Source organism: Xiphophorus hellerii, chromosome 8 (genome assembly GCF_003331165.1).
Source record: "Xiphophorus hellerii strain 12219 chromosome 8, Xiphophorus_hellerii-4.1, whole genome shotgun sequence".
Lineage (NCBI taxonomy): Eukaryota > Metazoa > Chordata > Actinopteri > Cyprinodontiformes > Poeciliidae > Xiphophorus > Xiphophorus hellerii.
The window spans coordinates 8,388,458-8,401,461 of NC_045679.1; the positions used below are offsets into that span (position 1 = coordinate 8,388,458).

The window sequence follows — 13,004 nt, forward strand, 5'->3', positions numbered from 1 at the left end:
AGAAAAAGAATGAATCATTAAAGGCTCAAAATAAATGATGCTCTTGCTGATGGAAAGTGTATGTAAACTTTTCACCTGGATTGCGTATCGTCTCTGCAAAAACACAAAATCTTACCAAGTATTTTTAGTCTAATTTGTAGTGCAAATTTCTTTGTACACTTGAAATAAGACAAAACAAACATTAAAGTAACTTTTTAGAAAAATATAGACTTGTTTTAACTAAATAATTCATTTTTTCTCTTGCTCTCCTCTCCCTCCTTCCCACCTTTGCCCTGCTTGCTCCATTTCTGTCTGTTAAGTTTACTAAATTGTGGAATTTAGTATTTTAGACCAACATTTAGCTTGATACTTTTTAGTTTATTACTTTTATAAATTGTGCTGTACTTCTTACTTCAAACATTTAGCTTTATATTTTTAATATCGGAGCAAGAGCTAGAGAAACTCCTGTTAGTTTACTTATAACAAGAAGAACTTATAACATGGAGAACCAACATTTAGCTTTATACAAATCCAGAACTCAACCCAGAACAACTGGAGCCAACATTTAGTTTTATACTTTCTAATCCAGAACAAATTTAAGATTGAGAGAAGTTAGTTTATAAGTTATGGACTTACATGGGTTCCCCACGTAAGAATACTTTTACCTTTTTGTCTTTCTTTTGGTTTTGCTTGTATTTCCTTCTAATTCATGTGAAGCACTTTGTTGCTGAAAATGTCCTATATAAATAAAATTACCTTACCTTAATATTAATGCAGGTTGACAGATTATTTCACTTCTAGTAAGACTTTTTTTCCAGTTAATCTATCTGAAACAAATACCTTTTCATCAACATTAAGGAATTATTTACCTAAAACAAGTCTATATCTTGCTGAAAAGTTACTTTTAAGCCTTATTTCAAGTGTGCTCAGATATTTGCACTTGAAACTAGACCAAAAATACTTGGTAAGATTTTGTGTTTTTTCATGGTCTTGGTTATACGTCAATTCAAATTGCTGTTATTTTATACAGACTTGGATTTAGAAGCGTTTATCATAAGTTAATGAAATATTGCTGTCTTTGCTACCTACATTTTTCTTTGTGTGAAGTGTTTAGAGCTTCTACTACAATTATGTTTGATTGTTGCACACAGGGGAAAATCCTGCCCTAGATTATATGTAAATGTCCAGCATAAGTGTGTCCACAGATGTCTGACTGAGGTTATAAAGAGAAATCTGTGATAAGCAGAGAGAAGCAACAAAACACACGGCTCAGACAGAATGTTCTGCACATGATTAGATTGTGTCCACAAGAACAGTCTGACACTCACATAGAGGATATTACATTGAGGCTCCAGTGCATAAACCTCTCATTACAGAGTTGAATGAGCATTTGAAAGTTCAGTGGTGCTTAAACTGAAGACGTCTTTCAACGGTGAAGCAAAAAAAATAAGACATATTCAGGAAAATAAGCTTTTTTTGGGGCATTTTTTTGTTTTATTGGGGTTGTATGGAGAAGAAGATAAATTAGTGGATAATTGTGAAGAGGATGGAAAAAGGTACATGGATTTCATCGATTTGTTTTGCATCAAAAAATCTGAAAAGTGCAGTGTGCTTACAAAAATCAATCAAATCCAAGCAAATGTGTTAGAAAAGTATGCAAAAAATGTAAAATATGCCGTCATAACCCACTAATACACCATTTACAACCACTCCAATGTAGCTTTAGTTGCATGTTTAAAGCTGTTTCCCTGCCAGTAGGGGAAATTCTGCCCTCAGTTTCAATTCGTCATCATTAAAACTGAATATAAAATGCTTAAAATTGCTTATTGTTGCTAATTTCTGGAACACTGATGATAGACCCAAAGCCATTTAGTGCCTTTGTAGAGCAATAGCAGGGTTTTAACATATTTTATTTTCTAAAAATTGAGAGTGTGCAGTTATTTAATAGCATGTGGGATTATGTTTTTCTTTCTGTAGACACTATTAGTTTTTGGCTGCTTTAAGCCTTAATTCTTTACAGCAGGTGCAGTAAATAATAATAAAAGTGGCCCAAGAATGCAGCCTTGAGGAATCCCACATAAGAATCAGATTTATAGTTCTCATTTTTAAAAAATGTTCAAAAAGTTAGATTTGAATAAAATTGGCTTGGTACCAAAAATTTACCACTACTTCTCTAGAATATTAGTCAAAATATTTTTGATGAATTTTGATCAAAACAGAAGTTTCTGATGTGAGTTTATGAAGTTAATTTACAGTGTAGAGCAAAAAATTACTTTCCGTTCAATATTCAGATGTTTATTGTTGTTGTTTTTTTTAATATTTGGAAAAAGATGCAGTGCGGGAAGCTGAAGTACCCGGAGTTACACTGAATTTAAAACATCATGTTGTTAGAAAACAGTTATTTCACATTTTCTTTGTCTTGTGAATCTAAATGTGATGCAGTGAGCTTTCACTATGTTTTAAAAGAATCAGATTTAGTTTGATTAAATCTGTTTATACATATTGCATAAGAAAATTACTTCATCATTTTCTATAAAATAAAATAAGAACAAGACCGGACAATTTTTGTGGAAATAGTAAAGCTTGAAGATTCGGCTCTGTTTTCAGAGGCTGATGCTGTTAAAATGCAGCTACTTTACTCATGTAAGGTGAAATTGATGTTGCATGGAGCTCTATTATCAAATGAATTATGTTTAAACATTTCAAAAACACAGTGATAAAGATAAACATGATGAGACTAGACTTGTTTCAAAGAAGCTGAGTGTTGAATCCTGGATCTCTGAAATATTTGTGCAGTAAAACCCCCAATTTCTGCTTCAGTCTGTGAAGGAAAAGATTCATGAAAGAAGCCTGTAATCAAGCAATCAGTGCCTGAATCTTCTAGTAGAAGAGTGCTTTAAATGCACCGTCCAGGGTAGTTAAAGGGCAAAACAAATGTTAGCTCTGAAAACGATTACGATGATTTATGTTTGCACGTTCAACCAGAAGGTTTTCACCTTTTGCATAAATGTAACGCAGTTTAAATTTTGTTTATATCTGTCTAGCAGGACCTGCATATTTGATTACTTTTTAAAATCCAGATGTATTATCACACATTATTATTGTGTGCTTTAAAAAAAAGCTTATATAGTAAAAACATTAGGACTCCTTGAACAAACAAACCCCAAGATTTTAAATTTGAATCCTCCACTTTTCTTTACAACTTTGTTCTGGGCTGTTAGAGGAAAAACCTCAAGGAAAACTTTAAAGTAACATAAGAAAATACATCATGAAACATGTATTAATATTAGTTGAGAGCTCAGTATTCTCCAGACCATTTCCTGTGCAATGCTTGATACTTTTTGCCATGAGAGCCAAAATTATGTTGAAATGTTATAAAACAGGTTTAAAAATAATATTTGGTGCCTTTTTATTTTACCTGCTCAATAATAAACCAAACAATTATCAATGGAAAGCAACAAAACAGTTGGATTTTTGCAGAAAACACAACGTATCTCGTATAAGACAAACCCACAGTTTCAAATGTTTTGGGTAGATTTATTTTGAGCAAAAACAAAATAAATAAAGATAAATCCGAAAAACTTTAATAACTGGGAATCTATTTTTTGCACCTACTATTTTTTGAAGATGTTGTTTTTCTGTAAAACAAAAAAAAAAGCCATAAAAGATGAAAGTGTCCAAAAGGGTCCATTTGCATCAACCAACCAGCTTTAGCCTTCAGGTCAGATGTGCTCCATTCTAGAGGTCAGAGGTCGCCCAAAAGCCTTAATTTTGTGCATCAAAAACGTTTCTGACGCTTCAAGTTCGACGCGTGTTCACTTTGAGGTCAGATGCTTGACGAGCCGTTGTTTTCTGTTGCTGGTCTCTTTGTACGATGGCGGATGAACCTGAGAGAGAGAATATTATGTAGTGAAATCATAATGGAGGCTCAGATGTCTTTGCTGGACATTTTGTGTTCAGTTTCTATTGAACAAACAACGGTGACAGCTGATAACGGCACAACATGAACAGGAGCCTCTTGCCTTTTTTTCTTCTCCCTGTTACTTTGAACAATGGCGGATAAAATATTGAGAGAGTGTCTAGGCTTTATTTACTGAAATCAACGGAAAGTCGCCGTCGGGCGCGTGTTTGAATTTCCTAGGTATTTCAGAGGTGGTGGGAGGTTTGTGAGTTTCACAAGCTAGCTGGGCGCTGACGACGGTCGCTATAGGTGCTGTTTTCATCTCACCCGATCCCAGTTTGATGACCAGTACCTGCATCTCCTGGCAGGACACCAACCACAGGCCACTACACCACATAGCGGAGTCTCTCTGATTGGTTGAATCTCTGCATCCAGTGTCGGACCCTCAAAACGGTTCATTGGTTCAGCGCTAGACGTGCGAAACTCACCGCGATTCGCCTCCGCATTGAGGCACTCGACGCTCAAATCGCTTTTGGTGTGAACGTCCCCTGCTCTAAGTAAAGGACGGGATCATATGTTAAATGTCCAGTCGCCATGGCGATGCTTGTAACATCAATTATATATTTTCTTCTCCACTTTGGTTTGCAGAAAGATAATTTTATTGATTTAAAATGTTTGGTCTCACTGATAGATTGGTTGATATTTTTTTTTAACAGTATATCTCCATTCAAGGTTTTTATTTTATAGTGCCAACTCTTTTTAATTAAACGTATTGACCAAACCACTTCCAACCTGATCAAGTGATGACTGAAGCAATGTGAAGAGAGTTTTAGCCTGGTGTGATACTCAGCCATACATACGTAGTTTAATGGCAGCTTGTCAGGGGGAAAAAAGTTAATGTTCTGACATTTCAGTAGCAATCAGTGTTGGAGGATTGTCTCTCGCTACATAACCATAAGCCAAATCTCATCTTCTGAATAACATTCCCGTCTTTTTAACATCACTGATGGGTGTCAGAGTCATTGATTCAAAAGCGTTCCACGCCGTTGCTTATTTCAAACCTTAAATAATTGAGAAGCTGGCGCCAGCCTTGTTTAGTTTGATGAAAGTGCCATTTTGCAGGTCTGCACAGCTGGCTTTGTGGCTTTTCATTACGGCTCAGCGTAGCACCATCAATCCCGGCGGATGGCAATGTGAGGGAACAAAAGCCAGCAGAACACATTTCCCCTGCTGCGGAAAGACTTCTGAGAGGTTCGGAAAGAGACTGACGCACAATGGTGTCTGAGCACAGCGAGAAACAGTTCACTGTTCACTTTCGCTTCATTACTAAAAGATTTTCAGAGCAGGAAGAACACAAACATCCCCCCACAAGCCGCCCTGCAAATCCAGATACGTGTTGCTTTACTGACAGGATGCCGACGTGACCGAAATCCAAAACTTTTTCTAAAATTCACCTCGAGTTGCACAGAGTTGCGTTTAAGCAGCTGCTGTCGGTTTCTATTAAAAGTGGACCAAGAAAGAAAGAAACCAGTGAAAGGACTGATCAGAAAACTTTATTTAACCCACACGGAAATTATGTTGCTGGATGTTTTCAGTTTAAATCTGCAGAAATATTGGATTATGATTCTCAGAGGAAAGAGTCAGGATGCATAGGACTTTAGTTTGTTGCAATTGCAGCTGCAAATCCAAAACAATGACATTATGGTGGCAAAATTACAGAAAGTAATGAAAAATTGGAAGACAGACTAAAATTAATGATGTTCCAGCTAATATTAGTAGAAAAAACTCTAAATAAATGGGATTTTGGCCTTTACTCAAAGGAACTCAGGGTTTCAGCATCTTTGCAGTTTTCTGCAAATTTAGTTGAACCAACTTAATTCAATTGCTTCAATTGGTAACTAATTCAGTTAATTTATTAAGTAAAATATTTTTTACTTAAAAGTAAAATTTTATTAAGTAAAATTTTACTTAGATGATTTCATTAGGTAAAAATAAAACATTTACAACAAACTAATAAATAAAGAAATGTGCTTACATTTATTTAATAAGTAAATAAATTTACTTAAATGTATTTATTAAATAAATACATTTATTTAAGTAAATAAATTTACTTAATAAATTAACTATTTGTAAATTAATAAATTTATTACATTTATTAATAAATACATTTACTTAAGCTAAATTTAAATTAACTTAATCTAAGTTAATTTGATTAAAATAAGTTTAAACTTGAACTAGGACACTTGGATGGTCTAGAAGTTTGATATGATTACAGATGTTTAATGTGAAATAATAATAATAATAATAATAATAATAATAATAATAATAATAATAATAATAATTAAAGAAGTTTTTGTTCAGTGCACATTACTCTCATATGCTTATTTCAGTAAGTCAGCTTCAATAAAAAGTATGAACACGTTTGTGAAACACTTTCAAGGTATTAAAACAGAAAAAAGTGATTTATCTCGTTGGCTAAAAGCAGTCTTAACCTTCGACCTTTGGCACCATTTGTATTGTCTTAACGGAGAGACCGAATTGGAAGTAACCATCATAAATCAACTTTGTTTTTGACTTCCTGCCAAACAGTCACAATCAGCAGCGCTCCGATTTATTAACATATTCCGTTATCAACACCCACACATTTATTAAAATACAAAATAAGAAAAGTCACAGCTGTGGGTAGGCTGTTCTCCAAAATACTCCACTGCTTGTGTTTACTGCTGCTGAGGGAACATTATGGGACATTAATCTACTTAGCAGTAATGCTATTGTTACAGTACCCTTAAGATTTAAAATAACTAATTATTTGTCTTATTTTGTGGTTGGTACTTTTTTGAAAAGGCAAAACCATTAAAATTTTTGTTTTGGGCCAAATCAAGACCATGAATGCCAGAATGTTTTGATAAAACCCATTAAAATCTGAATAAATATCTGTCTTTGTTTTTTTTTTTTTAAATAAGAAGTAATTAAAATTAAACATCTTTTCACAATGTTGAGTTCCTCTAGGATTTTTTGATTGATTTATTTTTTTTAAACAATAAAATCACAAATTTTGTGGAGATAATTTAGAAATATTCTCAAGGAATTTTGCAATATTTACATTTAGTTATGACTTTGTTTATTGTCACATCAATCATAGACTAATAACATGAAATAAGGCTGAGGCCTGGGTGTTGTGAAAGTACACAATACTGCCCCCTATTGGAGGGAGTTAGTGGTCAGTTAAACCCAATGTTTTCGACCATTTTTAAGGAAAATTTGCAGTTACGCATTAGTGAGAAAATATGAGAATTTCCATAGGTTGATGTAATTTGGCACCTGGAGACTTAAGGGCCACACAAAAAGCTATGGCGGGCCAGATTTGGCCCCCAGGCCTTGAGTTTGACACATGTGATTTAGATTATACTAAATCACGTGTAATACGTCTAAAAACTCGAGAAAAGCTTCACATTTGTCACAATTGGCTAGTTTAATTAGAGAAAAATTATGTTTATTCAAATTCTGTGCAAAATTGACTGATATTTCTTATTAAAAAACATTCAATTTACCACAAAAACATCCAAATGAAACTATAAAGTTTGTAGCTGCAATGTGACAAAATGGGAAACATCTCAAAGGGAAACTTCTGCAAGGCTTTCTCCAAATTGAAGTAAAACCCCTGACAGTATAAATATATGTATATTTCTGTAAGTCAGCCTCAAGTCAATCCTGTCATGGTTGTTTCTTATGAGATAAAAAGGGAGAAGTAGCATTGGCAGTTCACTGTGTCTCTTTGGTGTTCCCTGAAATTCTCTGGAAGACTAAACTGTATCCGTTTTCCCCAAACGGGTTTGCAGAAATCTCCCACAGTGCTCCCTTTGCATGAGCCTCTGGCTAATTTTCCCTTCAGTCCTGTTCCACTTGACAGGCGTTGCTCCAAAAACCATTTAGAGGTAGACTTCCATTTTCTGCTCCTGCTCCCCTCTAACTCATCACAACTATTAGGAGATTAAACGCAGGAAGGCGTACTCAGGAGAAAAAGAAAACACAATATGTTTCACGAAGAGTCTCACACTCCAGGTGCTGCTTATTTCATTTGCTCTCTTTTTCCCCAACTCATTCGCTCTTGAATGGAATCTGAATTGTAAATTCCTCGCTAAAAACGGAGCAAGTTTTTAAGCTTGAGTAATTAAAAGGCTTTTAGAAACCATTCAGTGATGATAAAACCTGGCTTTTAAACCAGAAACTCGTCAGTACTGATGGCATGAAGTGACATCCTGCTTTCAGAGAATAAACTAGTGCGGCTCAGTAACATCGGGAGTTTATCTGAAAAGTAATAATTCAAGACTAGTGTCTTTCCTAGACATCCAAGGGGCCCAACATTAAAGCACAGTGATGCCATGGTAAATGAAAGCAGACAGTAATTCACAGAAATGCAGTATGGGTAAATTTCCACAACTTTGACATGTTTTTGAGCTATACGTCATGTTATAATGATGTTCCCTCTTCAATAAACATACCTGGAGTGTTGCCTTGATTTTTTTCAGGCATGTTTGAGGAATCCTTTAATCTCCATGGCAACCGTGCAGCTGTGCAAAACGCCTGGGTGGACCTAGCCCCGCCTCCCAGGACGAAGCTCCTCCTTGGAGCTTTCCAAGCTTCTACCTTCCTTGTTCAAGACGCATTTGGTGTGAACGCACCATGACTCTCCCACTCAGCTCCTTCAGACTAGTCAGCAGTAATCAGCAGACATCTGGTGGAATTGTTGAGCTCATTATATGAGCTACTTCTCAGTGAAACTCTGGTAAAAATATTGTTAAAGGGTTAATAAGGAGTGTTGTGATGACTTCCTGAAGGCAGAGTTTCTTAAAGATACAGAGGCCCAATTTCAAAAGTCATATTTTATATATATAGCATTTTTATAACAACTGATGGTAGCATAATTACTTGATTGTGCTATAATATGCCTGCAAATCACATAATACTGCACCTTTAAATTGTAGAGGTTAATAAATGTAATAATAAGGATGGAAGAAGTTTAAATTTCTTTAAGGGAAGAAAGCAGAGAACCTCGATATGCACAGGGAGAACAAGCTAGCTCCATAGCTTTAACTTATTATTACTGTAGTAATTTTATATCTAATATATTATTGTGATATTACAATATGACATACCATGTATTCCAATCGTTGATATAGCAAAGATGCAGCTGCTATTTTCAGGCTGACAAAACAAATCTGTACCTTATTGATTCAAAAGTATGGAGGGTCAGAAAAGCCACTCGGACTGACCGCCGAGTCAGTAACAGCCCTGAGTGAGAGCTACTTCTGTTTCCACAGCGCAACCTTTTCACTTTCTCAGAGGTCCAATTTCATGCCCTCTTCCCTCGACTGCTGGGTCATTCTCCAAACGGCATCCCACCGAGGGTGCGCCAGATGATGATGCATGTACTGAAAAATGGTAAGATAGCTCTTTTTTTTTTTTGCCCCAGGCACACCGCCTTGTCTCCCACACTGAAATACAGTCATACATAGTCAACCCGAACCTCGGTGAGTTGCGTATTATTAGCTGCATCCCGAGCTGGCTTTGGCCCTGCAGCTAAGACAAACAGGGATCCTCTGTGCTACCAGATAACACGACCAAAACACGGAGAAAAGATTCTATGACAAACTCTTAAAAGCATGTGTGTGTGCATGTGTGTGTGCATCTTAGACAGAGAACGGAAAAACATCTCAGTGGCACCTTATATAAAAGATCCACCCCCTCTTTTGCCCTAAATTGAATTTTCTAATCTTCTACTTGCCCCCCTTTTCCTCCGTTGCTCCCCTTGCTGTGGGCTTTGGCAGCCGCTGTGTACTTTATCCTCTGATAACAGTGGCATCTACCCACCCACCTTCAGTTGTTCGCCCTGGAAAAACAGAAATACTTAATTCTGCCACAGTTTTAATAACTTCAAAGCTCATGTAGATTCATGTAGCGGATGTGGGAACAAATTAGTCACTTTGTCATGACATTACAATTAAACTGAGCAGCAAACCTGCCAACTGTACAGCAGGATGTTTAGGTTATTACAGTAAACACATGGCACAGAATGGACTCGTTTGTAATGATCTGACATTTTCTTTTAAGCTTCATAAGTGCTTTAATGAAGAGCAGCAACTTCTATGTTGGGATTCACAGCTTTAGATTATGACGTATATAAAAAAAGTGTTAGATTTGGTGTTTTATTACATGCCATATGCTTATAAAAATATGTTTTACATATTCAAGGGTCTAGTTTAGTATGTGACAGATAATCTGTGAATAGAGCGATTTCCTCCACTTCCTCCCTGAGCTACTACCATCTGAAGAAATCCACAATTCAAAAGCAACCAATCAGAGCCCAAAGGAGGGTCTTAGCACTGTCAATCAGCATTGTGTACACACTGCTAAATGTGCTGATGATGGAGAAACAACTTACTGTTCCAGGAAAACCATTTATTACAGTTACAGGTGATTGACAGCGCTAAGACCCGCCTCCTTTCTCTGATTGGTTGTTTGTAATTAGCACTGGAGAAGACAGAAGAGCTAGATTTTTTTATTTTTATTTTTTTACAGACTGTCTCATACCATACTGATATATCATAGTGACAGCTTCAACAAATGTGTAAAAGACATATATTTTTTCCATACTTCAGCTAAAGTGAGGAGGCTTGGTGTTTGTAAGCTGATCTTTAGCTTTCACTATTTTTTGAGCTGTATTAAACTGTATTTAAAGATATTTGTGTTGTATTTAACGACTGCTTTCATGTTGGAACAGTTGGTAGCAGGTCCTGGGTTCGGATCGCAGCCTGGGGTCTTTCTGCGAGGAGTGTGTGCTCTTCCTCCCACAGCATGAAAACCTGACTGATGGGTTCATTGGTTTCTCAAAAATTGCCCTTAGATATGAATGCGTGTGTGTGGGTGTGTGTGTATCTATGTTTCCATGTAGTGACCTTGTGACCTGTGTTGGATCTTATCTCATTTCCAGTCCAAAATAAAATAAAACATTCAGTCAAAAGTTAGCTTAAAAATACTCAAAAGCATTGATTTCTTTATGGTAATCCAAATATATTAGCTATTTCGAAGGCAGCCATATTTAGTTACATTAGCACTCATGGTGTGTTCATTAATTATATCACAGAGGACTGATTGGAAAGTTTTGTTTGCTAGTTGGATGGAATATCTGTTAATCCTTCATGAGTCAGTTTGTTGCAGAACCGCCATTCAAGTGTTTTTTTGTGTTGAGTGTCAAACTCATTTTCATTTTGGGCCTCATCAACAATCCGAATGCTCTTAAAGGGCCGGTTGTGCCAGAATGTATTGATAAAACTCATTAAGTTACTAAATATCAATAAATAGCTGTTTCAACATTAAATAAGTTGCATCTTAAAATTAAATATTGAACATTTTCTCACACTGATCTGTCCATTTTTTGTTTTTTTTGGTCAATTTTCATAAAAATTTTCAGTGAAAAGAGAAACAATTTGTATATCTGTTGATTTTGTGGATTTGTGAAAAACTGAAGCAACTTATTGATGTAATTTGGAGTCCAGAGGGCCACATGAAAATCTACGGAGGGCCAGGTTTGGCCTCCAGGCCTGGAGTTTGACACATTACTCTTAATTTTAGTCATATTTGAAGATCATTTTTAAGTCTGGCTGCAGATCATCAATTTGATTTGACATATGAATAGGATTTGACATTGGATCTCTCACTCCCAGATTTTAAAGCCTCCAGCAAGTTTTCTTCCACGGTTACAGCAGACTAATATAGCATGATGCTGCCACCACCGGTTTGACCACTGGGTTGGCGTGTTGGCAGTTTTCCACCAAACGCATGGTGTGACGTACAGATGACCCTCTGCAATTCCCAGTGTGGTATTTTTGGATTTGTCAAGGATTTTTCTGTGGAAAACACAAGAAACTCAATATTCGTGGAAAATTCACCTGATTGCAGATTTATGTTTGTAAAATATTTCAGTGAAAATGCAGATCCAGTGCTAACTGAGACGCTATTAGCTGGTGTTTCCAATGCTTCCAATTCAGGAAAAACATTAACTTTCCTCAGTTAAACCCCAAAGATTGGAGATAAGAAAGACTGTAGAGCCTAGCTTCTGCGCCAATGCTAAGACGGTTTCCACTGTGTGTATTCCTGCATATTAAGGTATATTTGTTGTTTGAGCTATTAAAATAAGGAGCTATAAGCCCTTATCTGCTGTCCCCCTCAGATGGTTTATGCTCAGCAGTCAGTGGATCTTCTTATGGCTTTCTTCAGGACAGATTTGTGGACTGGACGTCTAATAGTCTGCAGTCAGCTGCCTAACAGACAGGCCACTCAAAGCACACCAACTTTACTTTACAATGTCATCTTAGTAAGAGTGATGGATTGGGCTCTTCTATTTTCAACATCATGCATTTTCCATCCATCCATCCATCCATTATCTGAACACGTTTATCCTTGCAGGGTCGCGAGGGGAGCTGGTGTTTATCTCCAGCGTTTATTGGGCGAAAGGCGGACAAGCATGTCAGTCCATTGAATTCATTTTATTGAGACTTAAAAATGTTTCAAGACAGAAGAACGTGTAGCAGCCGAATCAGTCTGCACTTCATAGTGCTGGCTCGTGTTTTATTCTAGAGTTTAGGAATGGTTTTAATCTTAATTTTGGATCGTTTGATTACCAGAATTATACATACTTTTTCAGTGGTTATGTTTAGGATTGATGAAACCAAAACAAGCTGGCAATGTTCAAGAGTGAGGACAAGCTGGCAGTCTATTAGAGGGCTAACAGAGACATAATTATGCACACACACTTATTCCTAAGGGTCATTTAGAGTCGCCGTTTAAATGTACCTTTGTGTTATGAAGATGAAGGGAAAAAAACCCATTTAGGTATCGATGCTAAACACGTAGCCCAAGGCTTGTAAATTATTAAAACTATTTCAAAAGAAATGCAAAACATTTTAAAAACCCAGATAGAGATATTTTACAGCTTTAATTGATCATTTATGAGATAAAATCTGACTAACTGTTAAATAGAAATATTAAAAATGACATTTCAGATGAGTTTCAGTGTTTCTGAGTTTAAAAAAAAGCTCAGATTTAGACCGTAAAACAACAGAAA

General features: G+C 36.1%; 1 protein-coding gene across 3 annotated transcripts in view; it reads left to right on the plus strand.

Moving 5' to 3' along the window:
- lrrtm4l1 (leucine rich repeat transmembrane neuronal 4 like 1) overlaps positions 1-13,004 on the plus strand; it is a 78,280-nt gene that overhangs the window by 39,828 nt on the left and 25,448 nt on the right. Inside the window, exon 3 of one of the 3 annotated variants that reach the window (XM_032570261.1) lies at positions 9,202-9,322. The exons of the other annotated variants lie outside the window; for them this stretch is intronic. Within the exon in view, the coding sequence (XP_032426152.1) occupies positions 9,202-9,322 (121 nt within the window). The remainder of the gene's footprint in view (positions 1-9,201; positions 9,323-13,004) is intronic. 3 annotated transcript variants of the gene reach the window in all.